Source organism: Ambystoma mexicanum, chromosome 8, assembly GCF_040938575.1.
Source record: "Ambystoma mexicanum isolate Mex_15411 chromosome 8, UKY_AmexF1_1, whole genome shotgun sequence".
Classification (NCBI taxonomy): domain Eukaryota; kingdom Metazoa; phylum Chordata; class Amphibia; order Caudata; family Ambystomatidae; genus Ambystoma; species Ambystoma mexicanum.
The window spans coordinates 228,721,043-228,744,279 of record NC_090929.1 but is presented as its reverse complement, the minus strand read 5'-3'; the positions used below and the strand labels follow the sequence as shown (position 1 = coordinate 228,744,279).

Here is a 23,237-nt window from a genome sequence, read left to right as displayed (position 1 = left end):
AGTGGGAGCCCCTTTTACCTGGCCGGAACCCAGCCCGGTAGTGATGATGGAATCCTCTCTTTAGTGTTGGGGGTGCTATTCTGGAGGGCTACTTCATTCATGGGGCATGGTCCAGGGAGGAGGCCCTCCAGCATATCAATCTGCTTGAGCTCAGGGCAGTGCACCTGGCGCTCAAAGCTTTTCTGCCCCTCATCGGGAACAAGGCGGTTATGGTCCAGACGGACAATTAATTCCACAACAATGTTTTACATGAAAAAGCAGGGTGTGGATCTCGGACCTACTGCAGTTGTGCTCCCAGGGGCCTCTTCATCTTCTGATCCCCAGCAGAGGCTTCCTGATGCAGCAGGGCGGGGCAGTGGAGCACCTGGACCCAGCCAGGCTGGCCCTAGCAGCCTGGTTTCTGACCAGCTGAGACTGCAGCATGCTCAATTTCTGGAGGACAACTGGGACATCATACAGGAGGCCATCTCCTCTATCCCAGTATAAGAGCAAATAGGTTAGGTTTTGCCACTGGGCTTGCGACAAGGGGCTGGACCCCATCTCCTGCTCCCTGGACGACGTGCTGGCTTTCTCTGCACATCTGGCTAGATCTGGCGTTCAGGTGGATACCTGCCGCACCTATCTGGCGGCCATTGGTTGCTACAATAATTCCCCATAGCACATTTTTTCAGAGGCCAACCCAGTGGTTAAGGCCCACCTCACGGGATTGTAGAGGCTTTTTCCTTCGGTGCTTAGGCCGCATCCGGTCTGGGACCTCGATGTCGTTCTGGCAGCCTTAGCCGATGGCCTCGGTGGACATCCGGCTGGTGACACTGAAATCGGTTCTGTTGGTGGTGCCCACTTCTGCGTACAGCGTTGGCGAGCTAAAGGCGTATTCATTGTGTGAGCCCTTTATCACGTTTCATTGCGACATGGTCATCCTGCACACTCATCCAAAGTTTTTGCTCAAGGTGGTATCTCCTTTCCATTTGAACCAAGAGATCTGCCTGCCTGTGTTCTTCCCGCAGTCGGAGGCAGAAAGTGCTGTACATTACTAGAGTCCTCAAGTTCTATCTTTCACAGACAAAATCCTCCGGGACATCTACGTTGCTGTTCATTACTTTCGGCGGCTCGTCTCCGGACACTGAGGCTTCCAGGCCTTCTATCGCCCATTGGCTTGGCCAAGCCATCTCAGAGGCGTAAACGGCCATGGGCAAGACCATCCCAAAGGGGATTCATGCCCATGCGTTTAGGGCTAAGGCCACGGCTGTCGCGTTTCAGAGGCATGCTTCTTGGAATATCATAAGCAAGGCGGCTACCTGGGCAACTCTGTCAGCCTTCTCTCCTGGATACCAGCTCCAGGCACGATGCAGAGTTCGGCCAGGCGGTTCCAAGAAAATGTTTGCTTTGTCCTAGATATGAGGCAGGTTGCTACGGCTCCACCCTTTGGTCTTGTTCGGTGGACTTAACCACAAGGATGCAGGAAAGGGGACGGGACATATGAGTAATCAAAGTTACTCACCGTGGTGACTACAGTACTCCTAGTCTAAAGTCCCCTTTCCTCCATACGTCACACGTACCTTCCCCCGCTTGTTGCCAAATGACAAAATATTCAGTATAGCCAGGTGCTTAAGCGTCCAGTGTGTTAAAAGGGGACTGAGGTGAGGTGCCTCTTTATATTTATACTAAATTAAAAGGGGAAGCTCAATTTTTCACTGTGAAAGGTTCCGGTACGGTCCCCATGTTGGGGGATGCCCACAAGGATGCAGGAAAGGGGACTATGAGTACTCTGTCACTATGGGGAGTAACTTTAATTTCCCCCAAAAAGTGTATCTCTGGTGTCTGGGTGCAATTCACGACATAGCTGGTTGTGGTTGTGCCAATCTGACACCAAAGACATGGCAGGAGAGATCATCAAAGTTAGCTCTCGATATCCAAGTCGCCCTGCACCACTGTCATGATGCCCGCTCCCGGGGAGCCGGTTCAAGCCCTGCGTCCCCGAAAGCGGACATCCAGTCCCCAAGGAAGGACCCAGCAACCCCATATAGGGGCCCTTTGGACAGTGTCCTGGCGCCTATGGCGCCAGGCTCATAAAAGACATCCGTCCTGGCGCCATAGGCGCCAGGCTCATTATGGATGTGCTTCGGTGCACTTACCTGATGCAGACCATGCTGCAGGATCCCGGCCTCCTCGAGGCCTGAAAGGAACTACTTTACCTGTGGGACTAATTTACCATCCGGGCGTGGTCGGGGAGGGATACATACCTAATTGGAGGAAGGATACATACCTGGAACTTCTTCCAAGGCTATTTAAACCCCACCCGAACAGCCACACGTGCTTCGCGTTGTTCTGCATCTAGCAGCTGGACGCTCACCGTGTCTGCTCCTGCATCCTGACTTCTGCCACACCTGCCAGCATCCTGGATCACCATCAAAGGAAGAGAAGAAGAGAACAGAAGAAGGAAAAGTCCTTACCTGCTAAATCCGTATCCCAGAGACATCTTGCCGACAATCCTGAAAAGGAAGACTTTTATTTAAAAGCTCATCACGTCGATCGCTGCAGCGCCGCATTCCACTCACCTTTACTGGGCGCCTCCATGATCAGCAGCGATCATCCGGAGTCGCAGTCACGCTCCAGCGCCTAGGGAGAAAAAGACCAGAACAAAAGGTGAGAGAGAGAAGGGAATAAGGAAAGCTAAATCTCCATGTTAAGACTTACCTGTTGATTCATTCCCTCTTCATTTCGGGTCCGCACCGCATCCTGGCATTTCCGGACCCCGGCCCCTAAGGGGAAAAAGAGACATCAGTGTTAATGAGCGAATGAAAAGACATTACCAAAAAACTCTCATTAAAGACTTACCTGATTTCTACAAGGATTTCACCTCTCATCTCGGGTCGGTGCCTGTACCCCGGCATTCCGTACCCCAGCCCCTATGGGGAAAAAGACACTAGCATTAGTACATTAATGCATGGACACAAGGGGAACCTCTTATCAAAAAACTTACCTGGAAGCCAAGCAAGTTTGGTTCTCACCAATCCGAAAATCTAGTGAAGTAACTGGATACCAACGCGCCCCTGCATCAGAAGCAGGATGGAGAGCTCGTCCTTCCAGACCCTAAGGTGAGACGCTACGAGGAATCACAGAAGGGTTTCGAGGAGGGTGAGAGGGGAAAGTGGGAGGCTGATTGCATTACCCCGCAGACAGTTAATCCCCTATTTTCGCCTACAGAAGGATACTTCTGCGAGCCAGACAAGCCAGATTTGGGGGCCCGGTCCAGTCCGTCTTCGGAACCCTGCGCATCACCTTAGAAGAGGTCACAGCAGCGCGAACCAGGCCAGCGCCTCCTTGGGAGTCAGGTGAGCGTAACAACCACCCCTTCAAAATGTAAATCATCTGAAGAGAGAAGGCCTGAGGTGACTGAAAGGTCCCCAGAGTAAATAAAAAAGTTCTTAAACCATAGGAAAAGATCTCACATGACCAGGGTAGGGAAGGCATGGTATCACAAGTATTGACACTGATAGAATGGATACAATTTGTAAAACGTTTATTGCATATGTTGGTGTTGGACAAACTCCTATTCTGCCCTATAACTGAGAATGGAGTAGTCTTGACCATCAAACGATAAACAAAACAAAACTCCTAGTGGAGTCTGTAAATCGAAATTGCCTATGCTAAAACAATGAATGCCTGCCCTATCTCTTGTACAAAAAGTGTAAAAAGAAGAAAATGTATGCAAAAGGAAAAGTCAGTGTTCAAATGATAATGTGGCTGAGCCTGCTCTCCTCTCCAGGTTAGGCCTCACAGGCTACCCTTGTAGGCAGGATGACACACTCTGGCTCAGCTTCCAACACAGTTCAAAACCGTAGATCGAGGCCCTTCTGGCCTTCCACGTTTAAAGTTTCTTTCTTTGACCAACCAAACGTTCACAAACGCCCCCTCTCATGATACATTTCACACAAAGTTGCAACATGGCTCCCTTCTCCAAGCTTAATACACTTTGGGTCTCGCTCAATCTGCTCGGACCACTCTCGGATGTCGAAGTCTTTTGAATGTGCGTGGGTTTTGTTACAGACCACCACAGGAAAACTTCGACTCAAAGTTCACTATTTACTTTCACTCTTGGTGTTTGTTTGCCCTTTAGCTTCAAACAATGCACCTTTCACAGAGACTTTCCAATGGGATACTTACTTTCACCGGACCACTCCGTTACATAGTATCGCTGATCTTGCAGCTGTATTTGACTTTAAAGTTCATTCACGAGTCTGTCTTTCTTCGCGTCTCATCCACACGCGAAGAAATCTCTTAGATTACTTGCCAACTCACCGGCTGTGTGCGCTTATTTCTTGTTTTGTGTTTTTCTGATTTTTGAGTCAAGGTTAGTTCCACAGGCTTGACCTTGCCTCCCCAACTCTGCTGTTCACCCGGGAGGGTCACTCGCGTCGTTGAAACACAATGCAATCTTCACTTGTGGGATCTGGCCTTCTCCACGTGTTTTTGTGGTCTGTCAGAGGCAACAACCTCCAGTAGGGAAGCCTTTGGGTTTTTGGCCTGCTGATCTTGTCACCTTGGTCTGTTGCTCTGCTGGAGTTGGCATACCTTCGTTCCGGAATTTCTGCTCATTCTCTTGTTCTGCCTTGCTCAGAGTGTGTCTTTAGGTGTTGCCGTTTATTTGTGTGAGGAGAGCTAATTGGTATCGGGTGTATGCACTTAGGGTAAAGGGCCTGACTTTGCCTGACCCGATTAATGGTACATGTCCAGTACAATGTGAGAGTTAGTCTGGTTTCTCTGTCACCCTCTTCCTTGGCCCAGTGTTTGTTTAAAAGGGTGCAGGGGGAATTGGGCCTTAGAAAATCCTAAAAAAATAGGATTGGTGGATGAACCAAAAAGGGGGGGAATGCCGCGTCTCACCATCGGCTATCTCACCCCCACACCCTGAAGACCACTCACCCAGGTGATGCTCCCGCACTTGTCCACCCCCAGGTTCTGGATCCAAAGGCGATGGCCGTGCCTTGGCCACCTGAAAGAGAGCGAGAGATCGATCCCCGGGGACTGGTGAGTGATACACCCTCTGGTTTCTCAAACCAGCGACTCCCACCATTCCTCAACCGCCTCGGAAAAGAAAAGATGGTAAGACACTCCTCGACAGTCTCTTCTCTCCTGAAAGATAGGTACATTTTCCATCTAAATCTGCTCCATCAGAAAGGCAGGAAGAATTCTGTTAAAATATTATGGAAGTGTTTGAAAGGGAGGCCCCCACAGCATCGTCCGAGCCAAATCTGAAAAACCCAGAACCCACCTCACCAAACAAATCCGGCAGGGTATCAGAAAAACAGTCATCCTGTGCGCCTAAAAGCCTGGCCATGAAATCAACCTTGAAGACTCTTAGAGTGCTGTTGACATACTCTGCTCCTTTAGTGCCTCCTTCGAAAATGCCCATTGATGTCGACCACCCGCCCAATGTCGATGTAGAGACGCAGTCAAGGAAGGATTTTATGAGCTCTCTTCTGTGCATTTTTTGTGAGGATGGAGAACCGATAATATTTGGCTTCGAAACAACGTAGACCCTCAAACACTCCAGAAGAATTTCTGTCAGACAAGACAGGATGGCAGTGCTGGCCACATAGCTCAAGGATGCCAGTGGGGTCGAAGATGTCCAAGGCTTTGGGGTAGGGTTCCCCTGTAAGAGATATTACGGAATATGACCTTATGGACATCTTAGATAAAGGTCCTCCCATAACATGCAGCACTCAGAGACCCACTTTTAGAGCAGTTGAAAAGAACCCTGCTGAGTGCCAGCAGTTCCTAAGGAACTGGTGAGGAAATCTAGACCGGCATCCACAAACCCGGATTTCCTGTCCAAACATTCTAACCCTAAGAGCCTTGTGGTTCAAGCACCCACATACGGGATGAAGACTGCGGGTTATGATTCCTTGTCAACGGACATGGATGACAAATATGTTGCCCTCTGTTAGGAAAGATTTTACTTTTTGCTGCTTTCCCTGGGACTGGGACTGTGGCTCTCTTCTTTTTGTTATTGCTTTGAACCTTTCCTGACTTTTGCAGGTAAGTGTAGCCTTTTTGCTCCGCTTACTTTGCTAAGCTCACCTGTTTTGGGGGCACTGATCATTCCCTATGGCAATCTGTGCAGGAGAACTCTGTTTTCCATTATAAAGTTCTTTGTCTATTTTTTCTGCACATTTCACCTTTGTGCCTCTGTAACTTAGTTTTTAGTTACTTGTGTGGTTACTTGCATGAATGGTCCATGATGGGATGGCGGCAGCAGATATTTTGTGTTTTCATTTTTTAGTGTACTTTTGCATTTTACTGCTTAATGCCTTGTAGAGTACCATATACTCTAAAATGGCCATGCCACAAGATTTTTGCCTGTACTTTGGCCATCGTGTCTTTTGACCTTATTCAGACCCTGGAGTGGATGCACTTTCCATATATGGAGGAAAGGGTACGGGACGTAGGAGTAATTATAAGTACTCCTATGTCCCGTCCCCTTTCCTCCATACTGTATGGGTGTCTCTCGCTAGGCACAGGAGGCAGAACCTTTTTCACCAGAAAAAAATCTTCTTCCCCTTTAAATTTAGAGGCACACAGGGGTGAGGCCATGGGAGCATGCGCTCCCCTGACTCCACCCACCAGTGCCACTCCTCAGTCCTCTTTTCTGCGTCGATGGGAGCAGACCGCCTTCACCGGCGCTCCTGGGTTTGGCTTTGGCATTGGCATTGTAATTACACACGCTCTACCTCTGATATTGTCTTTTGTCTTTAATCAGGTACTCGGTCATCTGGCGTCACGCTCCTCAACGGCGCATATCAACGTCTTTGGGCTTCAGCAGGTGTCCAGCCTGCGAAGCGCTCTTCCCTATGTCCGACCCCACGCTCTTTGCCTCAGCTGCCATGGCACCGATCACGGCTGCAAGGGTTGTACCGCGTGTGACATGCTTAAACCACACACTCTGAAGAATAGGATAGCTCGGTGGAGGGAGCTCTTCGAACGATCGCCCCCAGAGCGTCAAGCACATGTCAAGGCCCAAGGTAGGGCCGCTTTTTGTATCTGGACCCGCAAAGTTGTGACTCCTTCCAAAGGACACGTCAGAACGTGAGGGACCGTTCAGGTTCTACCACCAGCACGGGTACCGAGGACGTTGCTGAGAGACCACAAGGTTCTTTTACCAGGTGTCCACCCGAGCGGCTACGCCCTACTACCGGACAAATGCCTGAGGGAGTGCCTGTACGCAACACTGCCGGCAGCACAGCAGAGGGCATAACGCCTACTTGGCCTCGTCCTGAGGTGCAGGGCAGGCCTCCAGCTCCACCACCAAGAGCCCTGGAGGATGCCTAGCCCAGCGCTGCAAGTACCACGGCGTAGACACGTGGCATGCAGCCCAAAAAGATGGGTGCTGCGCCAGACAAGATGGCTGCTCATCCGATACCGCCCCCTGGTGCGGAGCATGTGGGAGAACGGGTTTCAAGGTGGGACTGGTATTCACCAGATACGTGGCCTACTGCATAGCCTTCAACCTCGCAGGGCAGATACACCCCGCAGGTGACAAAGCAGAGTACGCACAAACCTCAGCAACCTCTGGGCCCTACTCGCTAGGGTGAGAAATTCCTCATGCTTATGAGATCCCCTCAGATGGGCAACGTGGCGCCCATAATCATTCCTCCTATGGCTCCAGCACCTCAGGCCCCCGCGCAGCCTCTGCTGCCCGCGATGGCCCCTGTGGTTCCAGCTCCTCTGCCTCCTGTTTCACAGGTGGTTCCATACCAGCCTCTGCAGCAGCTTCCGGCCCCAGTCGCCACACCCCAACCTGTGGCGCCCAGCACCCCTCCACCTGTCCCTGACCAACCGGACACCCTTGTGGACACTGATGAGGACCCAGACACAGTCTTCAGCCAAGGCTTTCCATGGTCGACTTGCAGGTCTGGTCCTCACTTTACTCCCCTCGGCTAGAATGGGGATTCCGATGCAGAAGGACATTTTCACTTTGACCAAGACAGGATGGCTTAAACCCCATTCGGCTCAGCCCACCAATCTGCGCCTCAATGCCAAGTAGAGGCAAATGGAGGGGGATACACTCTTGCTGTCAGCACACCTACAACCGCACTCTTCTGTGATTGCCGCGGCTTCCATCTACTCTAAGCCTCAGTCTTCGTCAGCCACTTTATCCTCAGCCCTGCTAGGCAAGGAGGAGAACATCTTAGATGCATATGGAAAGGTGGTCTATTCCAACGCCTCTCTGCACCTTTGTCAGTCTAACGGGGACGCCATGCACGCAGAGGCTTTGGCAGGAAATAGCCGACTTCCTTCTAGAACGTCCGGTACACAGTCAGGTGCGCTTCAAGGCGGGGCTGGCAGAAGCAAAATTGGTGGGCCAAGACATCATGGAGTCCACAGTGGTGCATATAGACATATCAAGCCGTGCCATCTGCATTACCACGGACATGAGAAGGACTGCCTGGCTACTAGCTAACAACTTCAACCCTGATGTCCAGGAGCGCATATTGGACCTTACATTCGAGGTTTGCGACCTCTTCCATTCCACCATCGATGAGGAGCTTGATAAGAAGAACAGTTCCCAGACTGCAAAATCCTTATATATCCTCATGAAGTCCACGCCCAAGACGTACAGCCAGATGCACCAGTGTTCCGACAAGGGGGGGGGGGGTGGTGTCTTCGGCGGGTTCTGGGGCTTGCAGGAACAAATTTATTTATTTTGCATTTTTCAAGCGCTCACACAGCCCTCAGGCATCGAGGTGCTGTTACAGGAATTGTTTGTTTTTTAGTTACGTAATTGTTTTTTTGTCTTAGTTGCGTATTTATAACGCGCTTAAACACCCAGAGGTTTTTAAGCGCGGACCCGGGGATCGAACCTGTGTTGCTTTGTGTCGTCTTGCTTTCAACACGCGCACGTTGCCACTGAGCTATCCTCCTGGGACGAAGGTCCAGGCAGCCAGACCGATCTCCGGTTCAGCACCGCCGCAAACACAATGCAGGAATGGGGGATTCTTTAAGTCCCCCCTCCTCAGCCCCCGCCTCAGAGGGAAAAAATGCATGACATTCCCCTCCGGGTCCACGTGTCTCCGGTGGAGGGGGCAGGCTTACCCTTTATGCACAGTATTGGTGCGCAAGGTTCGCAGCCCCCTGGATTCTATCTGTAGTGTCCACGGGCGACTGCCTACCGGTTCCTTCCTCCCTCTCCTCCACTCCCGCAGATTGGGACAACAACTCTGTTGGTTGATATTCGATCGCTCGTAGAGAGCCAGGTAGTGGAAGAAGTCCCAGCCTCCCAGTGGGGTATGGGCTTCTACTCCAGGATTTTCCACATACACAAGAAGAACCAGGCTGTCCTGAGAGTTGTGTTGGACCTTTCCATCCTGAACCTTTTCCTCCCTCTTCAAAAGTTCAAGATGGTTACCCCAGTGCTTATTGAGTTACCACTGTGCAAGGGAGACTGGATGTGCTCCGTGGATCTGAAGGTTGCATACCTACACGTCCCGATTTGGCAGCCTCATCGGTCCTTTCTAAGGTTCAGGATCATGGGCCTCCATTTCCAATGCATGGTTCTACCCTTTGGCCTCATTTCAGCCCCCAGGGTCTTTACCAGGCTTATGAATGCAGTGGCAGCCCTTCTCAGGGCCCAAGGTCACCATGTCTACCCGTACCGAGACGACTGGCTCGTCAGGGCGAGATCCCCAGAGGCGGTCCATCACACCTGTTAAGCAGAAACCTGTGCAGTTCCCTTAGGGACCACTGCAAAAGGCTTAAGACTACAGGTGTTGGTAGTTAACCCAATTGGTAGCAGTCTGTACCACCCAGATTTACCTGGCAGCTGTGGCTGAGCAGCCATACATCTCTCAAGAAGAGTTAGACAACATATAGAGTATACAAGATAGGTACCAAAATACAGTAGCACAAGCAAACACTGATCAGAGCTTGGGTATAAAAGTATATGATTATTTATTTAAAAACACACTTTGTAAAATACTCTAACACTAATATGGCAAGCAAGTTCAAACACAGTGTTAGGGAGAATTCTCTGTTTAGGCTGAATTTCCTAACCTAGTGAGTCGCCCAGCAGCTTTGCTGGATTTTTGGGGTTTATTTTTTTCTCCGGCAAAGAGTGAGACTCTTTTACCCTCACTCTTGGACATGATTTGAGTGTTTTCCTTTGACTCTAGATGTGTTTAATGGGCTATGGGGTCTTTTACTCCATAGGGCTTCATGTGTTTTTGTGATGTGTGTTACACAGCACCCTCAGTGCAGTGACACAGGGGTGTCATAGTGACTCCCCAGTATAGACTCCATACCCTGGGACTGACTGTCTCCCAGGGTCTGTAAAGTCACCATTGACTTTACTAGTCCTAAATTCTGAACAGAACCAGTACAAACCATCATATTGTGGACGTATTAGCTGGGGCAATACGATTGCCCCCGGGGCACGTCTCCGTCCCCCTGATCGAGTTTTGGCTGGTGGCAGTGGATACTACTTTTTATATTCAACCGCAAATATTTCTCTATGGGATTTTCCCATTGTTCGAGACTACTATCTTTATTTATTTAATTACGATAGCCTCGAACATACCGCCGGTTTATTTAATTAATATTAATTCTCCGGTTGGTGTTTTTTGCCAAAACTCGGTTCTAAAATGGCGTTTGTGTTCTCTTCTGTGACTCCAACCCAAGTTGAGCCCTTAATTCCACTTTTTGGTGGGCTTCTCCACAGAAGCCCTCCAAAGTGGTGCCACTCTGTCTGGGGTACTTAGGAGGGGTGGAGGGGAATTTAGGCACCCTGGACTGAGTTGCCTAGGCAATTCAAGTCGCACTCCGTCCTGATTGGCCCAAGTGGTGAGCCGGCCGGCTCACCACTTAGCATGTTTGAGTGACAGCTAGGCTGAGTGAATGGGGGTTTTCTGCATAAAAGCAGGGCTTTGGAGACTGGAACTTCGGAAGTCGCCACAGGACCTAAGAAACCGACGAGGGAGAAGCTGAGCCGACCTGCCACGACGACACCACCGGTGGAGCCCTGCTGGACCGTCTCGTCACTTTTCCCAACCACAGAGGAGATCTCCCGCCAGAGAGTCTTCTTCATTTCACTGGTGGGGATAACCAGTTTCACCGTCTTTTCGCCTTCCGGAGGTATCTCGTGGCCGCCTTGCCTGTGCCAAGCAGCCCGGCAACCGGGATACCATGTTTTACCATGACCGCGAATTAAAGGGTAATACCTTCAACCGAAAAACTCTGCGGCTGGTTTCTTCCCTGGTAGTGCAACGACCTTCATCTTTCCTCCAAGTCGAGATCTTCTCTTCCCCTGCACGACAACGAGACTTGCACCCACTGCCAGGAACAACTGCCACCGCTGGAGGATCCTTCCCACTTAAGGTACCGTGTCCCGCCCGGCTTCCCTTGCCACCGACTGTACGGGATAGATTTAGCCCCCGGCTTTCAAACCTGGGTTAGCCTGGGACACCCTGGCTAAACTTTTCTGAGCCTCTCTAAACTCTTTTCGAACTCTCTGCAAGACTTTCTAAGCCTAGGGTAACTGTGTGATCTTGGGCGCATTTGTGCTCTGCTCTCTCTAAGAGTAGGCCCAGCCTATGGACTTTGGCTCACAAGTGACTTTTGCTCTTCTGCCTTGCTAATAGTGTTCCTAAAGCTTAAAGTGGTGTACCTTCCCATATTCTGTCTTTTTCCCTCCCTTTCTCTATGAACTTGTTGGAGTGCCATCTATAGTTAAGCACTCACCTCTGTATGGAAATAAGTGGTGTTAACTAAGAATTATCTGATAAGGAACAAGGGTTGTACATATTATAATAGTAACTGTGTTTAGAGTATTTTACGATAGTGCTGGGGTGTTTCAAACAGTGTGTTTTTAAATAAATAATTATATACTTTGATACCAAAGCTCTGGTCAGTGTTTGCTTGTATTGTAGTATCTGAGTGCCTATGGTGTATACTTTGCATACTGCCTAACTCTTCTTGAGGGAAGTCTGACTGCTCGGCCACAGCTACCAGGTAAATCTGGGTGGTACAGACTGCTACCAAGTGGGTTTACTGCTAACACCTGTAGTCCTAAATCTTTTGCAATGTTCCCAAAGGCAGCTGCACAGGTTTCCGCCTAACACACAGTCACTATTAATATATATACATACCTGATCACTTATTGAACAAGTCTTAGTTAAAACACCACTTATTTTCAGACAGAGGTAAGCATTTAACCTAAGATGGCACTCCAATAAGTTAATTAAAAAGGGAGGGAAAAAGGCAGAATTAGGAACATAGACAATATCAACACTTTAGGAGAACCAGAGCAAGTCAGAAAAGGCAGAATCTACTGAGGAGCAAGAAAGTCATAGGCCAGGCCCACTCTTGAAGAGAAAAAGGCGGAATGTGTCCAAGATCACACAGTTGAAAAGTACTTTTAAAGAGTCGTTGCAAAGAGTCCAAAAAGGGTTGGCTCAAGTTAGGAAAAGTTAGTTAGTAGGTCCCAAGTCACCCCAGGATAGAATGTCAAGGATTTACGGGACACCTTTAACAGTCTGTTACAAGGGAGACCAGGCGGGACTCAATACCTGAAATGGTGAGAAAGCTCCAGCGGGGGCAGTTGTTCCTGGCAGCGGGTGCAAGTCGGTGCTTCGTCCAGGGGAAGAGGAGATCTCGACGTGGAGGAAAGCTGGAGGCCGTTGCACTGCCAGGGAAGAAACCAGCCGCGGAGTTTCCCGGTTAAAAGGTACTACCCTTTTATTCGCGGTAGTGGTGAAGCTTGGCTATCCGGCCGCCGGGGTGCTTGGCACAGGCGATTCGACCACGAGACGATCCACGAAGGCGAAAAAGAGGGCAAACTGGTTATCCCCACCAGCTCAGAGAAAGAAGACTCTCCGGGATGAAGATTTTCTCTGTCGTTGGGAAGTGGTGAGGCGGTTCAGCAGGGCTCCGCCGGTGGTGTTGTCGTTGCAGGTCAGCTCAGCTTCTCCCTCTTCGGATTCTTTGGTCCTGTGCGACTTCTGAAGTTCCAGTCCCCAAAGCCCTGCTTTTATGCAGAAAACCCCCATTCATCAGTCCTAGCTGTCACTCAAACATGCTAAGTGGTGAGCCGGGCGGCTCACCACTAGGCCAATCACACAAGAGTGTGACATGAGTTGCCGAGGCAACTCAGTCCAGGGTGCCTAAACCCCCCTCCCACACATCCTTTAGACCCAGACAGAGTGGCACCACTTTTGGAGGCTTCTGTGGAGAAGCCCGCCAAAAGGTGGAACAAAGGGCTCGACTTGGGTTGGAGTTACAGAGGCGAACACAAACGCCATTTTAAAACCGAGTCCTGGCAAAAAGACCCAACCCGGGGAATAAATATTAAATAACCCGGCGGTATCTTTAACATTGCACCAAAAAGTAGTGCGTTTAAAATGAATGGGAAAATCCCATAGGAAGTATTCCGGTGGAATATTTCACGTGGTATCCACTGCCACCAGCCAGAAACTCGACGAGGGGGGACTGCACAGTGCCCTCTCGAAAAACAGACCCAGGGGCAATCTAATTACCCCTACCAGTACTTCCACAATAGGAGGCTTTGTACTGGTTCTGTTCACAATTTAAGACTAGTAAAGTCAATGGTGACTTTACATGCCCTGGGAGACAGAAGTCAGTCCCAGGGTATGGAGTCTATGTTTGGGGGTCACTATGCCACCCCTGTGTTACTGCACTGAGAGTGCTGTGTAACACTTACCAAAACCACATGAAACCCTATGGAGTAAAAGACCCCATAGCCCATTAAACACATTCCAAAGTCAAAGGATATCTCAAATCATGTCTAAGAGTGGGAGAAAAAGAGTCTCACTCTTTCACTCTTAGCAGGAGAAAAAAAATAAACCCCAAAAATCCAGCAAAGCTGCTGGGGGACTCACTCGGTTTGGGAAATTAGCCTTAACAGAGAATTCTCCCTTACAACACCTCCTCCCCCCTCATGAATACGCTACACGAATTGGGATTTTCCATCAATCTCAAGAATTCACAGCTGCACCCGACGCAGTCTCTGGTGTTCCTGGGCCTCATCTGGGACACGAGCTCTGAGAGAGTTTTTCCCTTTGAGGACAAGATCATAGCCATCAAGAGGGCCACGGGTCATTTCTCAGCAGAGCGGCGACTTCAGCATGGTGGTACCAGCAGCTCTTGGGAATCATGGCGCCATGTCTACTGGCAGTGCCTTACACAAGGCTCAAAATGAGATTACAGCTGCACTTCGCAGACTCATGGAGTCAGGAGTGAGGGTTCCCAGGCGGAATTTGTCAGCATTCCTCCCTTTCTCCACCAGGTTCTTGTCTGGTGGAGCACAGACTGCAACTTCCGGATAGGCAGACCCTTCCGGCAATCGGCACCACAGCTTACCATCACCACGGATTCCTCCTTGGAGAGCTGGCGGGCTACCCTGGACAACCACAGCGTCCATGGAGTCTGGTCCCTTCAGGAACAGGAAGCCCATATCAATTGGCTAGAGCTCAAGGCGATCTGGCTCGCCCTCAAAGCCTTCTTGCCGCTGAGCGGTGTCGAGACTATTTTCATTCAAACTGACAATTCCACCTTCATGTAATAAATCAACAAGCAGGTTGGCACCAGGTCTCGCCTGTCCGTCAGCATGTGGGAGTGGGCTCTGGAGAAAACATTCACCTGAGGGCAATCGACCTCCCGGGGAGAGTCCAACCTGGAGACGAACAGACTCAGCAGGTTGGGTGACGATAATTACATATGGCAACTGAACGATCAAGTCCTTCAGGGGATCTTAGGCCGATGGGGGCAGCCCCAGGTGGATCTGTTTGCAACCTGGTACAACAGGAAGTGCCCTCAGTTTGCGTCCTGGCAGGGACAGGGCCTAGGTTCCCTGGGCGACACCTTACAATTACAGTGTAACAACATGAACGCATATGCATTGCCGCCCACTCCCCTGGTGCACAGGGTGATCTGCAAGATAAGGGAGCACCGACACCTCAAGATCATTCTGATAGCTCTGTGTGGCCAGAGAGACCATGGTTTTCTGAGCTGTTCAGCCTGTCGGTTCAGCTGCCGATTCACCTTCCATTGGGCCAAGCTGATCTGCTATCCCAGCAGGGAGGCAGGATCATCCTCCCCTCCCCGCCCCCCCCCCCCAGAAGTTAGCCTTCGCAGCGTGGTCCCTGAACAGGTCACATTGAAGCATCTGCATTTGTCGCAGCCTAACCTAGACATCATACAGGGTGCTACGAGCAATGCTACTAGGAGCCAGTACAACAGGAAGTGGTCTAGGTTTTGTCACTGGACTGAGTCTAAAGAGATTGATCCTCTTACTTGCACGCTGTATGGCGTGATATCCTTCTCTGCACACCTCGCCCACTTGGGGGTGCAAATGGACACCTGCCGCACTTATCTGGCGGCCATCGGAGTCCACCGGAAATCAGGAGAGTGGTTCCTCTTCCTCCAACCCATTGGTTAAAAGACATTCGGAGGGCCTCACCAGGCTCTACCCGCCTATCAAGAAGCCACACCCTGTGTGGGACCTCAACATAGTGTTCGGCGCCTTGGCTCATAAACCCTTTGAGCCATTGGCGGCCGCGGACATCAGGCTGGTCACCATTAAGACAGCCCTCTTGGTGGGGTCTTACATCTCCACACCGGGTCCGCAAGATCCAAGCTCTTGTGGCTTCCGAGCCTTACACCACCTTTCATAGGGACAAGGTGGTCCTTAGAACGCATCCCACGTTCTTACCTAAAGTAGTCTCTTCTTTCCACCTAAATGAGGAGATAGAGGTACCCACTTGTTTCGCTGACCCTAAGGACGATGCTCATAGGGTCCTGCACTGTTTAGATGTTAGGCACACTCAAATTCTACCTGGATAGAGCCAAGCGCTTCTGCAAATCTGAGGCTCTTTGTCACCTTCAGTTGGTCAAGGCCAGCGTATCAGGCTTTTAAGGCCTCCATAGCAAGGTAGATGGTTGCAGCCATTAAGGAGGTCTATAAGGGGCAGCACACTCCACTTCTGGCAAATGTGCATGCCCACGCTATCGGAGCCAAGGCCACGGCAGTCGCATTCCAGAGGCACTTTCCGTGGCAGATCATCAGGACGGCCGCTTGGACCACTCCTTCGGCCTCCTGCAAGCACTACTGTTAGGATGCCGGCTCCAGACGCAGCATTCGGGCAGGCTGTATTAAGGAGCTTGTTTTCTTAAAGAGGGTCACCTCTCCACCCTTGGGCTACATTCAGTTTTAATCACCCATACAGTATGGATGAAAGGGGACGGGACGTAGGAATAATTCTAAGTTGCTCACCATAGTGACTAACGTACTCCTAGTCCATAGTCTCCTTTCCTCCATACGTCCCACCATCCTCTCCCGTAATAAAACTGGTGTCATTAGGCAATGTTCATATTGTCAACATGTCAAGGGGGACTGAGTGGCGGCGCAGGTGGGTGGAGTCCGGAGTGCCTGCTCCTTGGGGCACGCCCCAGCGAGCATCTAAATTTAAAGGGGAAGATGATTTTTCGGGTGTAAAAGGTTCCGTCTCCCGTCCCTAGCGAGGGACGGCTCTATACAGTATGTAGGAATGGGTACTATGGACTAGGAGTTACTACAGTGAGTAACTTATAATTTGTATACACATAAGCAGACAGTATGGTAGCCGTTTTGCTGCTTTAGAACAAGTTCTCGCGAAAAGGCAAAGAGTACAGTTTATAGTTCAGCATTAGCAATGTATTCATATCAATGACCGTCTTTTGTATTTTTTCTAGACCTCCAAGGAAGACCTGTTATTAACGGACTTTGAAGGCGCTTTGAAGTTTTTCCGTGTACAACTGCCAAAGCGATATCGTTCAGAAGAAAATGCAAAGAAGCTGATGGAGCTAGCCTGTAATTTGAAGGTAGGAACCTATGCAGACGTATCCTTACTAATGATACCGCTGTTAAATTCAGGGATATACTGTGAGTACTAAAGTGTGAGTATTCGCAATGGATGCAAATGACACTCCGATTCAGAATACCTAATGAATGCAAAGTGGTAATGTTCTACCGATTATGGGGCAACTAGTGGAATAAGGTGGCTGCTGTCCTCCCTAAGCCAGAGGATATTGCACACGGGGATAGTGTGGAGAAGGTGCCATGTCACCCGCACGTAGTCCCTTCATAGAGCAGGGCACAGTCACTGGGTCAGTGACCACAACCATGAGCTTTTTAGAAAGATAAGGGGCTCCCTCGCTCAAGGAAGGACAGCAATCCACGTATTATCAGCAGTTCAGGGACTTTATTTTCATAAAGCAATCTATTAAAGACACTGATCCTTTGAAGAGGTCCAAAAGCAGAATAGTGAGGGAAAAACGTGAAGTTTATATGCAAGAGGACAGTTTATCTTGTGACATAAACCGCCCAGACATCAGCAGTCCTTTGTGAATTCTTTTGCTGCCTGGCTCGCCAGCTCACTTGGGTATTTTTTTTATTTTGTTTATTTAAAAGTTGTTTTTTTAGTTTGATTAACAAACTTTTACATCTTCATATACCTAACAATATAATTGCTTCTTCAGTTATACATAGTACATAAAAAAATATTCATTCATACTTTCAATTGGATATAAAATTTAGAAAAATTAAGACATACTTCCTTACTTTTCCTCTATACTTATTAGTTTCTTATCTAATTCCAGCACCAATATCTCGAGAAATGTACATAGTAAAATGATTGCTTTGAATGAGTACCCCCCACATAAATTTCTTCCAGCAGCATTCTCTAGCTTCATGGGTCATGCCTAATACCTTAGGACCAATGAGGAAGTATCGTGAAGCTTCAAAATGAGCACAATACATACGTTTCTATGTATGTGCCCCCATGGCAAAATCTACACTGCCCCTCTAGATCAGTAGAGGTATGCTTACCCCATCTCACTATTTTTTTTAAAAGTGTGAAGCTGATTGAGCTTAAATCTTAAATGTAGATCACGGTAATCATTTGCAGGACATTTTTGTAAATAAGCTTTACGAGGAATTCTTAGCGTTGCAAAATTAGCTGCTTCTGAATATAGTTTTTTTGTATGCATATCATTTAGCGTAATTAGCCGATCATGTTCGTAGAGTCGTTTTTTTACGTAGGCCGAAAGATGTTCTAAGTTTATTGGTTTTAAACCACGTTAATCCAATTTGTTAATCATAAGATTTGAGAAGGCTAGCACCGAAGGTGGAGTCCCACTGTTTATCATAATCAAGAATTCCTCGTAGAGCGAGTGTTGCAGCGCAAACAACATCTTTCAGTTCGATAACTGCGGCCAATGAAATCTGGCCGATAAAGCAGAAATACCAAACTCCTGTCGCAATATACAATTAGGTAATGAGCTTGACAATCTCAGTGTAGATTTCCATAGTTTCCTTGAATTTGATCAAGTGTTACATCAATATTGTTCAAACATAAGTCCAGTCCATAAAGAAGAATAGCTTCCACTTTCAACAAATAAAATTGCAACAATGGAGCCAACGAAAATGTACAATACTTCGAAAACACTATCCTCATTTGAGTACCCAGGACTGCTGTTTTTGCGTTTAGGTTTAGTCTCAATGTTTTTTTTAAGAAGTCTGTCATGTCATAACCCAAGTATCTCATATTTAGGTTGACAGGGGTGTATACAGAGTTTATAGACCATTTCATTGTACACAATTTCCTCTTCAAGTTTTTTAGTATGAATATGCTTGATTTTTCGACATTACAAGTAAGATTGTGTTTGTAGAGGTATTCAGAAAAAATTACAAGCTTTTTTTATAGGCCGTACGGAGTGCAGTCAATGATTAGCACATCATCCGCAAATGCAATTCACTGAATTTTCAAATGCCCCAGTATTGCAGGATAAGAGATTTCAGAATTCCATATATGTTCTATGTCAGAGAGGTAGAAGTTAAACAGGGTCGCTGCCAAATTGCAGCCCTGCTTAACCCCCACCTCAGTTGGAATGGGATTTGTTGTGGCACCGGAATTGTTGATAACGCACCAAGTACGATGTCCCTTGATATAATTTAGCTATAAAAGCGATTAGGTAGTGTGGTATACCTTTAAGGTCAAGCTTTTCCCAAAGTAAGTTGCGAATCACACAGTCAAACGCTGCGGATAGATCAACCGATGCCATATATAAGGCACCCGTATTGTGAATTTTAGTTTTAGCAATTAGATGAGCTAAAACGGTTGCGTTCAGAGCGGTTCCCATTCTGGCACAGAATCCGATCTGAAATGGTGAGAGAATTGCAAATCGATTGATATAGACTAGTTGCTGCAATATGTGGATTGCAAAGATCTTAGCACTCGCATCGATCAATGCTATAGGTCAGAAGTTTTCCGGGTTGGATTTGTCGCCTTTCTTATAGCATGGAACTATAACTGATTGAACCCACGATGGTGGTATACAGGAGGAACAAATAATCTCATCAAATTGGATCTTCAGCAAAGGAGCCCATAGCTGGACATTTTCTTTTAGCACACATGGTGGAATACAGTCAGGGCCAGGAGCCTTTGAATTATTCAGTTTTCGAAGGGCCCATATAGTATCCTCCAAAGTCCAACCCGTGAATTCCTCCACTGAATAGTGTGTGGATTTTATAGAGAATTCAGAAAATCTTTCCGGCAGTGAAAATTTGTTTTTATAAAATCGTGTCCATACTTCTTCAGTAATGTTAGAAGTTTGCTCACCAATTCGTTGTGAATCATTGCCCCTTATGATGGCCCAGGTAGTGCGTCTGTCATTGCAACATAAGGAAGCTATCATTGCTTGGTTAACTGAGTGATGAAGATAAATTCTGTAGTTTCTAATATTATTGCAGTATTTGTTGATTACTTTTCTTTTTGTAGAGTGGAATTCATGGTTGGTCAATCCCATTTTGGCTAGCTGAGCAATCTCCTGATTTTTTTTTTTTTTAGTAATTTGATTTTGACAGTAAGTAAATCAGCGATTTGCAGCAATTATTTTTCTTTTGTTGTGTCTTTCACAAGGTGTACAAGTGCTGTCTTGGTTATGGTTGTAGTTTGTAATAAAGTTAGAGTATTTTTAGCATTTATGTCATTAAACGTCATAAAAGTTAGTAGGGTCAATTTAATGTGCGCATTTAGTCTCCTAAATAACTTCGGGTTCCACCTTAAAGAGGCACCTGGTCGATCATTTTGGAGAAAGGGGTTAAGTGGATCATGTTCCCAAGTTGGAGTTCTCAATAGCATTTTAAGATATAAAATACAATGATCACTCAACTCGGACTTAAGAATTTGAACTTCATTGCAGCTTGGGGCCAATTCCTCAGATACCGCAATATAGTCCATACAAGATTTTTTATTACTTTGGGTCCATGTATAAACATTCTCTTTGGTCTCAAAGGTAGTCAGTGCAACATTCTCATGCGCAAGAAAAGCCTGCAAAAGAGTACCTCTTTTCTTTGATGCTGATATTTTTGCATCAGGGCTTGCAATTCACTAAGTGGACCTTGGAGACAATCGGAGTTAAAGTCACCCCCGATAATTACTTTTGCATTAGACCATTTACAAAATACCTCATCAAACAAGACATCAAGTTCTTCAAATAGTTTGTTCATAACAGTGGAAAGAGGATTAAAGTACAGTGAGATTATTAAAAGGTATTCTCTCGTGCAAATTCCAAGCTCAATTGCAATAGTGACAAGAGAGTACATTGAGCGAGACAATAACCATGTAAAAGGAAGCCCAGTGTTCAAGAAGATTGCAATTCCACCCGATGGTCTACCTTTAAGTAATTGGGTTGCTGGCCTGTGATAAGAAGCAAACCTATTGATTTCAATTGGTTTAGTAGACATTGTTTCTTGACACAACACTATGTCAAGGAGTTCGTGTGGAGCATACCTAGTTGCCCAAATTTTTAGATTTTTTTGCTCCACAAGAATTCCATGACGTTACTCTAAGCACCTGTGTGCTACTATGAGGGTACGCTTTTTATTTCATCTTTCTGGGTCCCCAATAGAGCCGATCACCATGTCCAATCTTTGGAAACAGCAGAAATTGCTACCAACTGTGCAAGTACTGCAGCTTCCGAAGGGTGAGATGTTAGGAGTCCTGGTGTTTGTGTGTTAGTAATTATTGAGATTGGCGGGAGAGTTTCATTAAAGATTTTTGCTTCTTCAATTGATTGTAGCTGAGTAATAGATAAACCCAGCGTTTTCAACTCTCTTCTGTGGTCCCAGATTAATTCAGCAATTATTGCAGATTGAAATTCAAGTACCATCCTGTGTTTTTTTTATTGATGGTAGGCATACAATATTGTTGGAGACCAGAGTTCCAAGAGCAGGAATTTTTTTGAAGGTCTGGAGCATAAATGATCGATTTAGGTCCTGATCCCCATTTATTTCCGAGGAACTAATCCATCCCAGTATGCTCAAAATCATCATACAATGCATCGCGTTATCTTTTGTAACCATAATGGGCTCGCAATCCTCTAGGTTGTTTTGTTTTACTTTAGGATTTATCATGGACCCCTCATGTTGTATTGTATTGCATCCCGAATTGGAGGAGAGAGTGTTAACCTTGCTGTCCATTAAACTCTCTTGTACTTTATTATTTGTCAAGTATGGTTTTTGTGGTGAGGTGAGTCTATGTACCTGATTCTGCAGTTCTCGAGCTTTAAACTATGTCTCTGTTGAATTTTGCACAATGTGATTTCCCTCGTGTACTTTCAATTCCACTTCCTTAACATCTGCTCTAAATTTGGCCTTCCTGTAGTTTTTTTTATTGGGAATTGGTTTATAAAATGCTGATAGCAAGGATTGTTGTGATGAGGTCAGGGAGGCTGAACATTCTTTTTGTTTGTCAATAATTGAGTTTTCAGAAGAGGGAAGAGATTTTTTATCCTTCACAATGCCCAAGTTTGACTGACGCTGAAGTGCAAGTCTGCTTTCAAATGAAAGCTCTTCAACATTAATCCCTAAATCGGTATTTATCTGGGTGGGGGAGTTAATCATCTTTACCTCTGTAGGCAATGGATTACTCCTGGAGTTCAATTCCGTGTTTGTGCGTTGTTTTTGAGTTATTTCTTTTTCTTTTTATATTTTTACCTTGTAAATCAGTTATTTCCGCGTTGCGTAGGTTGAGTCTATTCATTGCTTGAGTGTGTAATCTCTTTTGTTTGCGCGAAATAAAGTGTTTTTGTTCTCCTGAGTCATAAACCTCCTCTGTTAGTGGGGCATCCAGCTTTTGAGTTGCTTTCATGCTCTCCTCATTCATTACAGCTATCAGATCGGATGGACTGTCAGGAGCATCACTGGCAGCTTTGGACTGAGGCGGCTCTTTATTGAAATCTTTAGTAGGGATTTACAATTCGTTTGATTGATAGAAAAAGAGAAGTTGATCAATTTTCTCTGCGTGATTGGTAATCATTTGGCACAATTGTGCATGGGTATAGATTTGAATGCACTCAGTATTTTAGGTGCATTTAGAGTTTGAGCAAATGTGGATGCAAATTCAAAAGATGGACAGCCCACATTAACTTTGTGCGAGTCTTCTATCGCTATTCTTTCCACCTCAGTTTGCGAGGCTGTAGACTGGAATTGGGTCACATGAGAGCTAGGAGAGTGACAACCCCCTTGTCTCTTATAGTTGTCAGCGAATATATATCCCTCAAGTTTGTTCAATTTAGATGAAATTTTAGTAAGTGCTGATTTAATATCGCGTAATTCATAGTGTGTGTAGTCTTGGCCCTTGTCTAGGAGGTTGAGAATCCTCGACATTACAGGATACGATGCTTCAAATATTTGTAAGTCCTCTGCTAAAGAGGAAGGCTTAGTTTGGGAGTCAGAATTGTTCTCGACATTCGTAGGTCTAGCATGGGTTAAAGTTTGCGACTCAGGGGATGAACATACTACACCCTCTTCTTTATTTTGGGAAGATTCTTCGTTGTATGTGTCTATGATTGGATGTTTAAGTGAAATTTCCAGATCAGCAAACGGTTCATCAGGTTCCAATGCTGGTATACATGGCACATCACAATGTAAATGCACTTTGTCTGCCAATCGGGCGTACAGTAACTGGAGTTGATGGGCCATCAGAAAGGATTACACATTTTTCCAGTTGCATTAGGACTGCAGGTGCTAGTATCGATATGTCTGAAGGTGGCCCTGAGTTAGCATCTTCAATTGTGCCTAAATCGTGATTAATCTCTTTCAGTCACACTTAGAAAGCTTTTCCTTACATTAGGAATCAGAGCATTTTTAGAAGAGGATGCTTCAATATTGGTTGCTGTCTTAT

The 23,237-nt window shown here is 47.0% G+C and overlaps 1 protein-coding gene across 5 annotated transcripts in view; it reads left to right on the top strand.

Annotated features, from left to right (window-relative positions):
- Positions 1–23,237, top strand: part of RABGAP1 (RAB GTPase activating protein 1) — a 3,038,993-nt gene that overhangs the window by 2,348,059 nt on the left and 667,697 nt on the right. For all 5 annotated transcript variants that reach the window (XM_069609645.1, XM_069609642.1, XM_069609641.1 and 2 more), the window contains one exon: positions 16,744–16,872. In XM_069609645.1, the coding sequence (XP_069465746.1) occupies positions 16,744–16,872 (129 nt within the window). The remainder of the gene's footprint in view (positions 1–16,743; positions 16,873–23,237) is intronic.